The sequence below is a fragment of the Carassius gibelio genome, chromosome B5 (genome assembly GCF_023724105.1).
Source record: "Carassius gibelio isolate Cgi1373 ecotype wild population from Czech Republic chromosome B5, carGib1.2-hapl.c, whole genome shotgun sequence".
In the NCBI taxonomy this organism is placed as follows: domain Eukaryota; kingdom Metazoa; phylum Chordata; class Actinopteri; order Cypriniformes; family Cyprinidae; genus Carassius; species Carassius gibelio.
The window spans coordinates 11,955,619-11,973,106 of record NC_068400.1 but is presented as its reverse complement, the minus strand read 5'-3'; the positions used below and the strand labels follow the sequence as shown (position 1 = coordinate 11,973,106).

General features: G+C 35.8%; 3 protein-coding genes across 7 annotated transcripts in view; all 3 read right to left on the bottom strand.

Moving 5' to 3' along the window:
• The window catches only part of ier3 (immediate early response 3), a 308,099-nt gene that overhangs the window by 29,753 nt on the left and 260,858 nt on the right, over positions 1–17,488 (bottom strand). The gene's annotated exons all lie outside the window — the stretch shown is intronic.
• Positions 5,650–8,398, bottom strand: LOC127957343 (E3 ubiquitin-protein ligase RNF183-like). 2 transcript variants are annotated; one of them, XM_052555839.1, is made up of 3 exons: positions 8,115–8,398; positions 7,040–7,078; positions 5,650–6,528 (listed from the first exon to the last, which is right to left on the bottom strand). In XM_052555839.1, exon 3 carries the CDS (start codon positions 6,457–6,459, stop codon positions 5,884–5,886), a length of 576 nt encoding a protein of 191 aa, XP_052411799.1. In that variant the 5' UTR covers positions 6,460–6,528; positions 7,040–7,078; positions 8,115–8,398; the 3' UTR covers positions 5,650–5,883. The 2 variants fall into 2 exon arrangements, with proteins under 2 accessions (XP_052411799.1, XP_052411800.1); XM_052555840.1 differs by having other exon boundaries at positions 8,141–8,398.
• On the bottom strand, positions 8,794–17,346 carry wdr31 (WD repeat domain 31). 4 transcript variants are annotated; one of them, XM_052555824.1, is made up of 12 exons: positions 17,120–17,346; positions 16,956–16,974; positions 16,670–16,868; positions 16,466–16,597; positions 16,271–16,397; positions 14,376–14,450; positions 14,070–14,214; positions 13,886–13,986; positions 13,727–13,794; positions 12,431–12,572; positions 12,178–12,340; positions 8,794–11,440 (listed from the first exon to the last, which is right to left on the bottom strand). In XM_052555824.1, the coding sequence occupies exons 4-12, from the start codon at positions 16,510–16,512 to the stop codon at positions 11,280–11,282; spliced, it is 1,029 nt and encodes a 342-aa protein (XP_052411784.1). In that variant the 5' UTR covers positions 16,513–16,597; positions 16,670–16,868; positions 16,956–16,974; positions 17,120–17,346; the 3' UTR covers positions 8,794–11,279. The 4 variants fall into 4 exon arrangements, with proteins under 4 accessions (XP_052411784.1, XP_052411786.1, XP_052411783.1 ...); XM_052555826.1 differs by lacking the exon at positions 16,956–16,974 and having other exon boundaries at positions 16,466–16,879; XM_052555823.1 differs by lacking the exons at positions 16,670–16,868; positions 16,956–16,974 and having other exon boundaries at positions 16,466–16,669.

The window sequence follows — 17,488 nt, the reverse complement described above, 5'->3', positions numbered from 1 at the left end:
ACAAGACTGCTTGAGTCACGATCTTGAACGGACATCGAGTTTATGTTTTCATGGCAACATTACATGGCAACAATTTTGTGATTTGCAAATTACATATATTTTTTGCCATACAGTAGGGGAAACACATTTTGTAATTTAACCCAGAAAAAAAATATTGTTATCAATAAATAATTATAAATCTACAACAATAAAAACAATTCAAACAAATAATCAATATAACAAAAAATAAAAAAATAAAACAACAAACAAAAAAACAAACAAAAATACATATTATACAATTAAAGATACAATTGTTTTTATTTGTGTTATTAAATTGTTCTTATTAATAAATTAATAGTGTTAATAATTATTATAATTAATAATATAAATAATAATAATATAATTTATAATAAAATAATTTAACTATTTAATCAAAATATATTTGGTTATTGGTTTATTTGGTTATGGCTAAATTTTTATTTATTATAACAATATTACTTTTAATAATAATTAGCATTAAATGATTGTTAGTAAATTATTATTATTGATTTATCATTGCTGTTAATAAAACAATAATAATAATAATAATAATATATTTTAATTATTATTAAATTAAAATTATCACTTTAAAATATTATTGGTATTAGTCTAACTGATTGCATGTAATCTGGAGTACCTAATCAAATTCCAAAAATGTATAATTTATTATTGAATTCAATTTGATTAAAGATCCTGTTAAATAATTATAATTATTAAGATTTTATTACATTTTAAAATGCTCATAATCAGACTAGAGTTATTTGTTTATTTATATGATGATTTATTGTTTAATGATTGAAATTATGACTTATTATTCACACAATAGCAATAAAGTATTCATATTATATTTATTCTTCCTTTTTATTCTTTTTCATCTTTTAAATTTTTCGTTCTAAATTAACCTATGTACACACACTGTATCTGTCACTGTGATGTCTCTGGGACTGTGGCAGCTCTTTTCATGAGATATGTGATATGTATATAATAAAGGGATTTTATATATATATATATATATATATATATATATATATAAAATCCACGCATTTGCTGTGGCATCATTTCGATAAGCTTCTGCAATGTCACAACATTTATTCCCGTCCAGAGTTGCATTAATGTTTTGCCAGAGTCATTCATTGATGATGGGAGAGTTGGACAACTGTGCAAAGTCTTCTCCAGCACATCCCAGAGACTCTCGATGGGGTTAAGGTCTGACTCTGGACTCTGTGATGTTGCATGCTCCCTGAACCACTCTTTCACAATTTGAGACCAATGAAACCTGGCATTGTCATTTTAGGATATGCCCGTGCCATCAGGGAAGAAAAAATCCATTGATGGAATAATCTGGTCATTCATCTATTCCGGTAGACCTCATTCTTTGAACACATAACATAATCATCCATGCAGTAATTGTCCACTCGGAGGATCTTATTTGCTTAGTTAAATCCAGGTGGTGACTTTTTTTTTTTTTGAAGGGCAGTGTATATATAAAGGGAGAGTGTTTCCTGTTCTTCAGAAAGTTGACTGATTAGTCATCCACTGGGAGAAGGGCATCAGGAAAACCCACTGTATGTGGGAGTGATGTGAGTAACATTGCACGTTTGTGGTAAACTGAACTCCACTCACTCATCTGCCTGAAAGAGGGGAGAAATTAAATGGGGTGGGAGGAAGCTTGTTTTATTTGCCATTTTCATGTACTTCATAAAATGACTTCTTTTTTTTTTTGTCCCTGTTGTTCTGTAAAGCGTTCTGTTTTAGCAGAAAAAGCGGAGAAATTTAGTGGGGTGGGAGGAAGCTTGTTTTGTTTGCCATTTTCATAATCTGTAGCAGATTCTAGCATTTCATTTTCGCCATAGGGATGAATGTTTCAAAAGACTTCAATAAAACATTGTACAATATTACATTGTACCAAACTTGACAGCTCTGAAATTCATAGGAAAATTACAAACTAAGAACAAAAATGTATATATGAAAATTAAAAAAGCACCGAAAGTCCAAAAAACATCAATGGAAAACAGTTGTTTTAAATGGTTTTTGTTTGAATAATTGCAGAGCATAAGAGAATTCTTTCAAAAAAAAAAAAAAAAAAAAAAAAAATTCTTACTCAATATATACTGCCTAGTACTCATAATCTGGAAAGAAATCTGAAGAAATTAGAGAAGAAAGAAGAAATTACTCTGACTTCATATTTTATATCATTATGTAATCTCAGGGTTTATCTGTCTTTCATATGTAGCCTTTCTGAGAGGTTTGTACATTATCAGTACAAACCAGTTTCTCAACAAAGAAAATAAAGGGTTTATCTTACTTATGGAGACTGCTCTGTTGTAAGAAAAAAAAAACACTTGCAAACAATAAGACAGTAATAACTGTGGTAAACATTTAATAGTACTTTAACATCAACAAAAACTTCTCATGTAGTATGCCACAACTCTCTTTCTCATAATAGTACACACGCACACACACACACACACACACACACACACACACACACAGAGAGAGAGAGACTCAACATGCAAAACAAATCTGACCTCCGCAAAAACAAAGAAAAGGAACAGACAAACCTTGTGCCAGTTCCTATGAAGGACACATAACCAGCCCACAGTAGTTCACTGAAGTGGACAGACATTCATAAACACACACAAGTCTCTTTCTACATCAGTAACACATTCAAAGCAAAAGCACAATAAATGTGCACTGTAGTTCACATGCTGTACACAAGCAGGGCAGTAACACAAAAACAGACTGCTGTAATCCGGTCTGCTCAGTCTTTGTGTTGGCTTAAGCATCATCTGACGTACATTAGCATTAGCTGCGACAATACGAAGGCAGAGATGTATGATGCATTATGACATCAATGGCTGAAAGAATCACTGCGATCTGTCTAACCCAGTGTTTACCTTCACTACAGTACATAAAAAAAATAATCTCTACAGTACAATCGAACAGTCTCTAAATCAGAACTTGTAATGTCTGTAGATATCTGATTCAAATCCACACAGAAATAACCAGTGCACATTGAACATTTATTTTGAGACCAGATGTTTCTGAAACACTTTACAAAAAGTCTCATTTTAAACATCAGCTAAAGGAATAGTTCATCCAAAATGAAAATAATGCTAAACATTTACTCAGCTCAGAACATCTGAGATGTAGATGAGTTTGTTTCTTCTTTCATTGGAACATATGCTCACAGTGAATGGGTGCCGTCAGATCCAAACAGCAGATTGAAACATCACAAAAATCCACAAATAATCCACACGACAGTCTATCACTTAACATTGTGTGAAAATCTGCTTGTTTGTAATGAACAAATCCAAATTAAGATGTTTTAACTTTAAACTTTTGTTTCCAGCTATGGAATATCGTTTTCTTCAGTCTCATTTAAATCAGGAGTGCAAATTATGAACAGCTCAAGCACTGCTTAAATGCCAAAACAGTCCTAAACAAAGGATTTTGATGTGAGAGGACAACGAGGGATGGACTTTTTCAATGGAGGAAACATTGTTATGGTTTATGGATTTGTATTTTAGCTGGTTTGGTTAGCCTACTTGCGGAGCATTGTTATATTGCATGAATGCTAATGCATTAGCTAATGTTAAATGAGATGTATTGAGTCATTGTGCTCATGCTGTGCTATTTTTAGATCTTTCTTGAGAGCTCTTATGGATTGATTTCAAAATTCTGAAAAAGTCCAGCTATTTCAGTGCAAAGTATTACTTTACTTCCTTCATTTTTTCCACACATCCTCTTATCTGAAGTCACTTACACAGAAAGTAGTTTCCCCATTTCTGAGGTTTCAGATAGCACACATCTTTTTACTGGTTTGTCTGGTTTTGTCAGCCATACCAGGCAAGCGACTGGGACTGGGAGGGGGCAGCTTCAGAGCTCTGGTACTTTTCCATTGCGATGGCTGCAGTGTATTACTGGAGCTCCGTGAACGAACTCTGGCGAGAGGACGCCATCTGCTGCACGAATCTGCGCTCTTTTTGTCGTTTCTACACGACTCTGACTAACTTTGTTAATGCTATTGCTATGTAATCGCTTTGTAAAACAAGACAAAAAGGCTTCAACAGACGTGCTGCTATTAGAAACAGAAATAATGAATCAACGTAGTAAACATGCATGCAAGTATTTTTCTTATTATTGTTTAGCCTATTCATATTCTTTTTCTTTGTGTGTAAATGTCAACAATACTTTCCCTTGCGGAAATTGGTTTTACTAAATATAATATATATATATAAACATGGTTACGTTACACTGACCTTATGGTAAAAATGGTAGTCAGTACGCCAAAAAAAAAAAAAAAAAAAAAAAAAAAATCCTTGTATTCATGGTTAACCATGTTTGCTATAATAAAACCATGATTAATTTTCGTAAGGGTTGGCAAAAAAGCCTCAGTCTTTTACCATGCAAATAAAGCTAATTGAATTAGAATTTAATTCATTATAGGAGTTCGGTTCAGTGAAATGGAATTACAAAAAAGTTCTGATTTTAGTATTAGACATGAATTTAACACTGATGAAACCGAAGCGGTGAGGGAAAGAATTACAGTGCGTTTAATGTAATTGACTGCTGTAATGCAAATTCAATATGGCGTCTAACCTGATTTGCAGTGGTTCTCAACAAAAATTTAACTTAGCTGAATTGCTAAAAACATACAAACAAGAGGAAAACTGAAATTATTTTTTTTAACAAATTTCTGAAATCACAAAAAGTATTGTGGATCATTTTAAACACTATAGATTCTGTTAGGGGGAGCTTTGTCATAGTCACAGTTGAAATACCTCACTTTATACTGAGAGCCTTTGAATATCATGTTGGATAATGTGAGCCCTTTGAGATTCACCAGTTTATAAAACAAGACAACCCCTCTTTACTGCGGTAAAGACATTATATTGCAGAACCTGCTCTATATCATTTTTATAATCGACTACAGCTGTATATAATCTACTTTAAAATATTTTGGAGATATAGCACTACTGACTATTATCAGTGTACTATCGTCCGCTTACATATTGTGAAATTACTATACAGTTATGAGTGCCCCCAGGAAGTATTTAGAGCCAGAACATACCGAAGGAGTACCATAGTGTGTTTAAAGTACAACAGAATTATCATCCCATACCACCAGATTAATGTCTGTAAGGAACACAAAACAAAGGTGCCATAATATTTTGAACATTTAAACATAGTAGTACCACATAAACACCAAGGTACCATTAAAGTACTTTTTTTTGTAACCACTATCCTTCTTTTTAAATATAGCAGTAGATTTCATGACAAGGGAAATGCTGATTTGTCTAGGATGGAAAAATTCAAAAATGTGTTTGTCATGTTGTTTATTTGTTTGTTTATGCTGTCATTTGACCTTTTGACACGAATGCAGTCAGTGCCAGTAATAATAAAGCCCAAAATATACTCTGCACAGTCGAAGCCTCAGCCTTTTAAAGCCATTTAGAGTGTGCACACACATGCGTTCAACGCATGTGCGATATTGATCCCAGTGCCTGAGCTTTTCCTATACAAATGTTCTGAGCGATAAAAATGTCTTTGTATTTGTTAGTCACTGGTGTGTTTTAATCCCCTCAGACAACAGCTTGTCAATACAGAAGTCTATATTGTTTTTCTCGTCGAAGTTTGTTACTGTTCTCATTCCTTTTTTTTTATGACTCCGAAACAACTGCCAGAACCAGTGTCGCCACCTTGTGGACAACCTATTTAGTGCAAATAAATACAATTCAAAGCACATGTGCAAATTGTGTATACATTGTACACTGCATTGGAAAAATGGAGCTTCACACGATGTTCGTGTTACGCCACTGTACGCATGCTCTAGCGTATATATAAAAAACAAAGTATTCGGGCTTACTTCCAGTTGATCGTGAAAACAATGCTGAGAATGACGGTCACTATTGCCACCATGCTCATAATAAAAGCTTTGCACAGTGGAGTTCGCAGTATGGTCATCAGCCGGGACCTCTCTCTACCCCCATCTCTGCCCTGCTGACCCTCCAAGCCCGCTGGGTTCCCGACGTCCAGAGTCTGGCTGACGGTCTGCGTTAGGGCCGGGGCAGAGCTGGGCACTCTCTTCACCTGCAGTTTGCCTTTGTTGCGGTTGAAGCGGATGCTATAGACATGCTGCATGGCGGCCGGAAGGTAAGACAGCACCGTGGAGTCATTTGCTAGCTTGGGAAGACCCAAGTCAGGTAACGGGGTGTATGCACGGCACAGAGGGCACTGGACGGTGTCGGGTTGGGTGGACTTCACGTTCATCCGTGCAAGACACTCCAGGCAGAAGGTGTGCTTGCAGTGGAGTACCTTAGGGGTGTTAAAGACATTGTTGAACTGGGAGAAACAGATGGCGCACTCCAGATCGGGGGGTTCAGCATTGTCATCCACAGGTTTGTAGGGGTCACGGAGGGAGTTCGGGTCAGACTCCATGACAATGAGAGGAGGTGAGGGAGAAGGAAGTCAACGGGCATCCTCAAGATCCATGGCAATGTGGCAAGTCTGAAGAAGTACAAAAACAGTTCAGTTTCATGAGTTAGACTGTTTTTTTCTACCACCACAAAGAATAATGTTGGCTTTGTGACAAATTTCTATTTTAAGTCATCCTTGAATTGGATCAAATAAAATAATTTAACAATTATTTATTTATAATAAATATATAAACATAATAAATTATCTAAAAAATAAATAAAAAATCTAAAAAATACATGGCTTAGTACACATAACATATTGCTGATCTTTTTGCTTATGTTCCTTTATTGCAAGATGCTTTGGATTAAAAGTATCTAAACGTATTTAAAAAATAATTAATTAAAACACCTTACTTTGTACATAATAGAATATTGTTGGCTCTTATAATTGCTCACGCTCCTCTAAAATAAAATAAGATATAAGATTAATAAAACCCTGTAATGGTCTGGCAAAAACTGGCTTTGTGCTAAATTAATATTGTTGTCTTTGTATGAAAGCATCTGTTAAATACATGAAAATAAAATAAAATAAATCTGTAAACCTGTGATGGTCCGGCCATTCGTTGAGAGAGTTTCTCTACCTTCAAAAAAAAAAAAAAAAAAAAAAAAAAAAAACAATTCTTTAGAAAAAGAAAAAAAATTGCGTTGAATTTCTTATATCCTTCTTTAGATAAAAGCATCTGCTAAATGCATGAATAGAAAAGCCAAAACAAATACAATAAAAGAACATTTTGGGATATGAGCACTGAATATGGTCATCAAGTGTTTTGGTGTTCGCCTGTATTTTTAACTAGCTTGCCTTGCAAGACCTGCTCGTTCAACCAGCTTGTTCAAAGAGCAAATTTCTCAACAATATATTTGACTTCAGGTTGCTCTGGATGGACTGTCTGTATCCCCTCACTATAACTTACTGTAGCTATCAGTTGAAGAGAATGAAATACGACTAATAAACAGACTTGTTTGTCGTTCTGCCCATGCACTAGACCTGTTCGCAATAACAGATTTGCCTTGGAAATGCTTACAGGTTTCCATCAAAGAACAGCCCAAAACTATGCAAAGCAGCAGAAGGGTGTCCCATTGCTGACGCCCATGATGCAGATAGAAAGGATTCGGTTGCTTCATTAGAGGTCCATCAAATGACCTTTGGTTTGGCCTCAACTGATCATAGTTTACATTTATGATGGCAGTATAGTCAAATAAGATGTGTGTAATGGCTTTAGCATTTAACTGCAATGTTTCTTTGTCTACTAACACCTGAAATTGTATTATTTTTTTAAAGTGGTTTTGAGTTGCTTCACAGTTGGGACACTGACAATTTATTGCCTTACATTTACCAACATCCAATTTTTCAAGTGTTGAACATCTGATAACCTGAAGGTTTTGACACATTTTGATATAAGCCTTCTTCTTTTAATGGCATAATCCCATTTAACCACATTGGTTTTCAACTGGAGGTTCATCAACTACTGGATTTGTGCTGTATATTTTGCTCGACTATAATCAAGTCAAACAAACTATCCCATTAAAGTCACTCTTGTTCACTCGTCCACTTCTACTTGGAATAATGACAGCAGACATAAAAATGCAGTCATATAATGTATAGATCCAGTTACTCACTCATCTCAAGACGTCTCTTCTCTTACCCGGTCAGATGAGGCAGGTGTCCTGGGCGTCGAGGCTGTTGTTTGCGGAGAGAATGAGATGTGTTAGTGTCTTTTCTCAGTGCTGTCTCTCTCTCTCTTTGTACATCTAGCACACTTTTCCTGACGTTTTACATAGAAAAACAAAAACACCAGGAGTCACTCCGCCACTTTCTTTCTTTTTTAGTTTCTCTCTACCTCTGTGTTGTAAAGAATGGCAGCATTTGAATACTGGAGCAGCAGGCAGGAGGAAATGCACAGCGAGTAGTCAAATACAGCTGCCAGGCATATCGCAGTGTAAACTGAGAGACAACCAAAGAGGGAATAGAGAATACATACCTGAGCAGAAGAGAAGACTGTGAGCCAAAAGCCAAAGTTACTGTGACAGTACCATGCTGATATATACAAACATATACAGACATTATGTTTGCCATCTACAAAATCTGCTTAAAAGAAATTTTGTTAATATAAATCTTATAATTTTAAGGTGTTATATATATAGAAAAAAAGACAGGGGATACTTTTGGTTTTGTTCATGCTAACATTCTTCATACTCTTACTCTTAAACAACAAAGATCGAGCTGCACATATTATTTCACAGATGTTTCCATTTCCTGCTGTGACTGTATGCAAAAAGAGCCAAAAAAGGTGTCGACTTCATTGAACTGAAATACTTTATTCACGCAGCGTGCACATACATATAAACATTTCCTTCAAATTGATAACTCCACACCTCAGCATTTACATAATAGTCAAATGAGCACATCATTGTAACCTTCACATCTTTCTGTAGCATTAAAACAACATTACATAATACATACAATGTCATTACATTACAGAGCGAAATGTTGTATCGAAGCAAGCCATTGACAAATGCTAAATATCATATTGATAATAAATCTGATGAACTAGATCTGTATAAATGTGAGGAGAACTGGCTTCATACGTTCAAATGACCAAAACACCAGCTGATTCAAAGACACAGCAAAAATAATAAAATAAAATGAAACAATAAAATATTATTTTCTAATACATAGAATTCAATGTAAACAAAAGCAAAGCCATACAATAAAATATAAACAAATAAAATACATAAATGCAGTTTGTATTGAGAAAAGCATTAGTAGCATTCTAATGCAATGACATTCAGGCAGTTTTAAGTGGGTCTTAAGTGTACAAATACTTTTTGGGAGATAATGTATATTTTAGAAGAAATAAAAGACAAAAACTCTTTGGTTGGTATATTTGTGAAAAAAACAGTGTCAAAACATTAAATGTCAAATTAACATTGTCATGTTGGCAAGACAGTGTTTTCAGGAAAAAAGCTGCAATATTCTTTTTCATTCTAGAACTAATATATATATTACAAACAACAATGACAGAAAACACATTTCATCTCTGACTTCTCATTCTCCATAATGTGATCATCTGTTTGAGGGAAAATATTGAGATCTGCTGTTTTTGAATTGAATTCTCTAAAGGGCCACATACGCATCCTTTCCCTCTCCTCAGAGTCTCTGTGTGTGTGAAATACAAGACAAGGCTGTTTACATAGATGTTTGAATGTGTTTGTGTTTGTCTGTTATCTCTAGCAGCTTCTATGTGAAAAATGATTCAGCTTCCCATGTTGCCAAACCCTGAGTCTGTGTGAATGTAACTGTCAGTGTGTGTGTGTGTGTGTACAGGGAGAGAAAGAGACTGAGATTTCACATCTATGTGCTTTCTGCATGAATGATTTTGGCAGTGAATCATTTTGACCCATTAGCTATGACTTAATGAAGAGTGCAAATAAAAGGTCTCCAACAGGAGTGAAAAGTACAGGGAAATTATATTCAAGGTAGAGTACAGGTGTGTTTTTTTTTTCTCTAAATTTGACTAAATTATAAATCTAAGTATGAAAATATATTTATTGGAACGTATAAAAATGGAGACCACATTTAATTGTAGCTAAGCTTTAGAAACCAAAAATAAACATTGCCCGTTAGCTTAAGAAATAGATGAGAGGAACAAGATTGTCCCATTAAATTAATATTCGACGCACAAACTTTGTTACGTTTTTACTCACAGTTTTTCTATTTTCATTACTCAAGACAAATGCTCGAGAAATATTAAAGTTACCCGAAACTTTTTATCTAAAGTCTAAAAGTTTAGTGTAGTATAATGACGCATAAACTTTGTAAAATAGTACATCAACATACAGTATAATTAAGTCCAAGTACTCCAGAACTTTCACTCCTGGTTTCAAAAAACTTATTCAAGCATATTCAGCAAACAAGCAGAAGCTGAGTGGCATTTCATTGTCCATATCAGTTCACACACACACACACACACACACACACACACACACACACACACACACACACACACACACACACACACACACACACACACACACACACACACACACACAGAAAAAACAGCACTCATCTAAGATAAGAACATTTTAACCCTGAATTAAGCCATAATTGGAAAAAGCCATATTGTAAATAATTTCTGCAGTCAGGGAGTTTCATAGCTATTCAGTCTCACTGCTTCAGGTAAGTTAATTATGTTTAAACACCATTTAATGTTTGTGTATTCAGACGATCATACACTACATGGTCAAATACATTGTGGACAATGTTGGAAAATGTACACACATTTATACAGTTTATGCTCCTATTAGTTATAGGCCAACATGTTAAAAAAATAGAAATCTGCTGAAACTTTACTCCCCACTCCAAGATGAAGATGAGTTTGTTTCTTCTTCAGAACAGAATTACAGAAATCACTTGCTCAGAAATCGATCCTCTGCAGTGAATGGGTGCCGTCCAAACATTTGATAAAAACCAACAGGCAGTTTTTACTTCCCAAGATATTAACTGATGATCTGGAGTGGTTTTCATGAGCTGCTTGGACTCTCATTTTGACGGCACCCATTCACTGCAGAGGAGCCATTGGTGAGTGTTTTCATGAAAAAAACAAACTCATTCACATCTCGGATGACTTCAGGTGAGTACATTTTCAAGACTTATCTCTTTAAAAAGTATAAGGTGTCCACATACAGTACTTTGGAAATGCAGTGTACATTCCAGGAGTTCCAGTTAATAAATTAGTTCATTTGAACTCATCAGTTTGATTGTCCAGGCGGTCCAGATGGACGTCAGAAGCGAGCCACTTCAGTGAGGCTGGGCACTGCTCCCTGATCTAGATGCAGCTGGTGCAGTCCTGTGTTAAAACTGGCACACAGGAGACTGCTGGAGTCACACGGAGCCAGAGACACCACAGGCCCTGAACCGTCCAGTGTCAACGTGTACAAACATGCTGAAGAGAGAATAATGAGGAGACCAGAGTCAAACCTTGAATATTCAGATTCGGACTCTTTTTTTTTTTTTCATTATTATACTAGCCTGACACGTTTAGCTAAAGATGTTTGTTTCAGAAAGCGTCACACGTGTAAAAGAAAATTTGTCAAGTATTTGTTTATGACATTGTTCTTTAAAGAATTGTGTCATGCATGCATTGCATTTAAATTCTACATATCTTTACAGTAAATCACAGCTCTTCAATAATGGTTATCTAAATGTGTTTGGATTTTAAAAACACTTTAAATACTACTCACAGAAAAAAAACTGTTTGGGGAATGTATGTAAATGTATGTTATGTAAATTTCATGTTAAAAACATTTTTGCCACTTATATTTTTTGTGGAGTTTTTCAGGATTCTTTTATTTGGAATCTAAATCTTTTGTAACATAAAAATGTCTTTAGTGTCATTTATGATCAATGTAAATCATCACTGCTGAAAAAAAATATTACTTTCCTTCATAAATAAATAAATAACTTGCTTAATGGATCAATTTAAATTTATATTCAATTAAAAATATGTCAGCCGGAGGAGTAAGCTTCCCCAGCTGAGTTTGCTCAGCTCCTCACAGAGTTTCTTTTTCTCTTACCAAAATATGTTAGACTTTTCCGATTTGACTTCCATAAACAGGAAGCTGGCCTATTAACCCATGAGCCAGCTGGAAGCATTTGGAAACATACAAGTGTATGTGTTACCTGCAGTGTTCAGATCCCATATTTTTACTGAGCTGTCATACGATGATGATGCCACGAGGGCAGGACATCCGGGACGGGGAGGCACAAACACGCAGCATGCCGTGGTCTGCAGGTGTCCTCTGTATTCAGCCACCTTACAGCCGGGCTGCCTGAGGTCCCACAGCTACACCAAACAGAAACACATGCGTTAAACGTCTGAATGCATGCACATGGAGAACTGTGTCCTGGCAGCATCACACGTACACACACTCACCGTGGCTTCACAACCCTGACCACCAAAGCCATTGCTGGACGACAGCAGGTGGTAACAGTTGGAGCTGATGTCACAGTGTGTCTGAATATACTGCTTTGCCGGAAATGTGTTAGTGACCTGCCAGGTACGGCTATCCCACACCCTGAGACAGATAATACACACCAACACACCAATCAAAAACATTCATAAAGTGCTTTTAATTAAATTAGTGCTGTCAAATGATTAATCGCATCCAAAACAAAAGTTTTTGTTTACATAATATATGAGTGCGCTGTTTCAAGGCAACTTTACAGAAATCATGATGTTAATAATGCTTTCATTATCTTAACATTTTCATGCCTTACAGTCACATTTAGCAAATGGGCATCACTTGTTCACCAATGGGTCCTCTGCAGTGAATGGGTGCCGTCAGAATGAGAGTCCAAACAGCTGATAAAAATATCACAATAATCCACACCACTCCAGTCCATCAATTAACATCTTGAACATGAAAAACTGCATGTTTGTAAGAAACGAGATGTTTTTAACTTCATATCGCTGCTTTCATCTAAATTATGAGTCTAGGCTGAATCAGGAGAGAAATATGCACTGATCAAGCACTATTTACAAGTGAAAACAGTCCAAAGTAGTTCTAAACAAATATGTGGGTGGATTTTGATGTGAGAGGATTTTTTCTTCTGGAGAAAGCATCATTATGGATTATGGAATATTTTGGCTAGAAGCAGAGATATAAAGTTAAAACGCCCTGATGGATGGATTTATTTCTTATAAAAATGCTGCTTTTCATTTCACAAGATGTCAATTGATGGACTGGAGCGGTGTGCTGATTACTTGTTGGTATTGTCTTTCTGACGGCACCCATTCACTGCAGAGGATCCATTGATGAGCAATTGATGTTACAAATCTGTTTTAAGAAACACACATGATGGATTGATGGTGAGTACATTTTCAGCAAATTATAATTTTTGGGTGAGCTATTCCTTTAAAGATCATTAATTGGACCTAAGCTGGCATGAACTTACAATAAACAGTTGTATTTTAGTAACCAACCTTAAAGATTTAAAAAAGTACTATAACAAATGAATTGCTTATTAGTTAATGCATTAACTAGCATGAACTTATGGGACCTTACTGTGAAATGACAAAGATACTACAGTATATATATAACTTTGAGGTGATATAGCTTCCACAATCATATAGCTCATTTGTTTAACAAATATTTCCTGAGAAATGAATGTCTGCAAACAATAACTGTTCACCAACACAACAGACCATTTGACATATCAGCGATCTGACCTGATAGTTTTGTCTTCTGAGGTTTGGACAATAGATGTGCATCCTGGTACCCAGCACAGATGAGTTACCTGAAATAGGACAGCACGTGATAATATTCAGGGACTATTAAAACATACACCAGAATCTCAAAAGTCAATTTCTGAAGATGGCTTTTCTAACCAGGTTACGTGAGATGGTGTTTTTCTGCAGACATTCTCCGGACTCGATGTCCCAGAGGCGCATGGAGTTATCACGAGAGCCGGTGCACAACTTTGAGCCATCTACGAAATGAATAAAACCACATTACAGGACAGTGTTTGAGATTTTGTGCTCATAGCATGTTACTGTTAGAGGGTTTGTTCACCTGGGGCTACCGCTACCCCGTTAACTACGAGCTCATGGCCACAAAACTCCTGGACGGGTTCTGTATCTCGACCCAAATCCCACATCAGCACTGTCTTATCACGGGACGCACTGAAGATCAAGGAACTTCCTTTAAAACAGCATAACTAAAGGAAACCAGAGAGATTTATATACACACAGTATATGAAACACACTTATTCATTGAGGCATCTCTATGTTTACGAAATAATTGAGCAATACCAGTTTTATTCATTTTTTTCACAACTAATGAAAATTGTTCCAAAATAAATCGAAGCTTTGTCTTTACCTTTGTAACCTCTCTGCTGTGGCCCTGGAATGATTTACACCGTTTTCCAGCTCTCCAGTCATAGACAACAACAGCCTGAGACACAAATCATATTAAAATGCACGTATTGTCAATCAATGATAAATATATTATAACTATCATTGCTTGTTTTAAAGCCTTAAATGTGGAATGTCTGTGCCAATAGTGGCAACAATCTGACATACAAAATTAGATAGATCTTTACATGCTTCTGGATGTTACACAAGCATTGCTAGCATGTGCTGTTGCTGTGGGTGTCTGGGTGGTTTCTACAGTCAAACAGTCATAAACATAATATACATGTATCTTAAAAACAAAACAAAAAAACTTTTAAATAGAAGTGTTTATTGTATCACAAAATAAACACTGTTCTTTTGAACTATTGATTTATCAAAAAATACTGAAAAAAGTATGACAGGTCCCCCCCAAAAATAACACTGATAATAAATCAACATATTATAATGATTTCTGAAGGATCATGTGACATGATGCTGAATCAGACAAATTCAGATTTGTCTCACAGGAATAAATTACATTTTAAAGTTTTTTAAAACAGAAAACTGTTCTTTTAAATTTCAATAACATTTCACAAAAGTATTATTATTTTTTGTTTATTTTGATCAAGTAAATGCAGCCTTGATGAGCATAAGAATCTACTTTGATAAAAAAATAAAAATCTTACTGATCACAAACATTTGAACAGCAGTGTTTAAGTTTCATTTTAATTTTATTTCATTTAATTTTAGTACTTCAACTTAAAATTGACATTTTTCAACTAACATCTATACATTACTTTTGGAATTAGTCTGTATTTTCATATTTTTATGGTTTTTTTTTTATTTCATAATTTTAGTTTAAATTTGAGTAATTTGATATGCTTTGTAGTATTCATTACTTTATTGATATACTGTACACACACACACACACACACTTCTATTCCTATTTATATTGTTTCGGTTTAAATTTTACTACTTCAGTTTCAACTTATTTGAGGAAACAATATCCAATTTTCATTGTTTTTCATCAAATTTTTCAACTTTTTCATCTTTCAATAATAATACTTTAATTAACAAATGTGACTTTAGATAGTTTTGGTTAACAATATATGGTTCACCTGAATGTTTCATTGCATAGTTTTCTAACGTTACTGGGTAACACCAATTTCTTTAAAGGGGTCATATGATGCGATTTAGAGTTTTTCTTGCTCTTCAGAATGTTACAAGCTGTTGTTGCATAAAGAAGATCTGTAAAGTTGCAAAGACTAAAGTCCTCACTGGATGCAATAAATGCCTAGTTTGTAATGGGTTTAATTGATTTTGTCTTGTCGTTCCTGGGGATGTCAACACAGTATGTCAAGGGTCGCGTAACATTTCCATCACAAGCTTCAGGCATTCGGGCAATCCAAACGCACTGGATCGCTGGCCAATCAGCGTACACCTCGCTTTTCAGAACGATGAGCTTTGTAAAAATCTGTGCGTTTCAGAAAGGCGGGGCATAGAGGAGCAACAATAACGTACATTATGTGGAAAATTATGTGTTTTTTGAACCTTAAACCGCATAAACACATTGCATTACACCAAATACTAAACATAATGTTCTTTTTAGCAACATCATATGACCACTTTATATAAAAACAAATGATAAAATGATGTGCAAAGCCACAATTCAATCAGCTTTACCCACTTTATGAATTAGTGTTCATAAACTAGGTATGTTCATAAAACACTTTTTATAGTACCCAAGGTGGGCAGAGGGTCAACTATTTGTGCAATTCCATTAGATGCCGAAGCTATTTTACACTTAACCTTTGACATCCAACACCCCCAACACTAATAAATCTCCAAACCTCCCTCCTGTTCAATGCTTTTCCAGCTCACCTGGTCATGCCCTCCTGACACACACAGGTCAGAGGTCAGGCTGACGACACAGTTGATGGCATCTGTGTGAGCAGGTTCATACTGCACTACCTGGTGCACAGGTGCGAGCTCCGCCCCCTCTTTGGCCCTGTCAACATTACAGCCTCAATAATCAAATCCAACACAACCAAAACATCATTACTCATCATATCTCACTTGTAAAGGTCCGAGCGCCGCCGAAACTTGCTCTGTAGTTTCCCCATGCCTGTATGGGTGTCTAATCACCCGATATCAGGAGGTCTCGCTCATCTCTCCACAGCACAGGCCATCTTCAGACTCTTTTGGGATCTGGAAGAATTCGTTTTTTTACACGTTGATGAAGACGTCAAGTCCCTGGGAACCTCACAAGGGAGCTATTACCTGCCAAGAACAGATGCTGATGTTGTGTCTCTAGCATAAGCTGGTGATTCAGTTATGTATGGACACAGCTTGCTTCTGAGAGCTACAGGAACACAGGGAGGGCGACCTGAATCCTATTAAGTGCATTAGTGCCTCATCGCATTAGGTAACAAGTAAGATGCAATATGGCAATATTTGGCCAACCCAATATCTCCATTTCCTGCAATAAATCTTCAGATATGAAAAAAGCTATTGAGAGAGAGAGAGAGAGAGAGAGAGAGAGGAGAGAGAGAGAGAGAGAGGGTACCTGTGCAAAATGCATTGATCTGTTGAAAGTAAATCAGAGAGAACTGCATGAAAAGCATGCAGCATCGCTTTTAATCCATGCATCTGCTATTAAACTGCACGAGACACTTCTAGACGCATTTTAAATGCAGTAGAGTTCTTGACATCAAAAAAAACTAAACTTACCGTCCCAATTCTTAAGACGCTTAGCCGGGTATCAATGTCAGTGTGTCGGTGTTATTGTGAAGGGCTCGCATGTGTGCGTGTTATGTCGGAGCTTGCAGAAAATACGTGAACGAGGGATTTATGGCGCATCGTGATCCGTCTCGCCGGTAAATCTTCTTCCGCAGCTCCTCGAGTTCATCATCTCCATGAGAGACGCTTTCGCTGTTACCAGGCGCACGGAGGTCACGTGAGCGCACAGGAGGCGGGGCGTCAGGTCACATGGAGCTTCTGAACAAAATACACATACATTTAGCAAAGCAAACAAAAAATAAACAGTAAACGAAACTAAACTAAGCTAAACAAATTAAATTAAATTGTATCATTTAAATC

Bases quoted from the DNA above. Each gene is read 5' to 3' on its own strand.
- LOC127957343 (XM_052555839.1), bottom strand. From the start codon at position 6,459: ATGGAGTCTGACCCGAACTCCCTCCGTGACCCCTACAAACCTGTGGAT.
- wdr31 (XM_052555824.1), bottom strand. From the start codon at position 16,512: ATGGGGAAACTACAGAGCAAGTTTCGGCGGCGCTCGGACCTTTACAA. The intron at 16,398-16,465 runs GTGAGATATGAT...TAATGTTGACAG, and splicing joins CGGCGCTCGGACCTTTACAA to GGCCAAAGAGGGGGCGGAGC. The intron at 11,441-12,177 runs GTAACACATACA...TTCTCTCTTCAG, and splicing joins ATGGGATCTGAACACTGCAG to CATGTTTGTACACGTTGACA.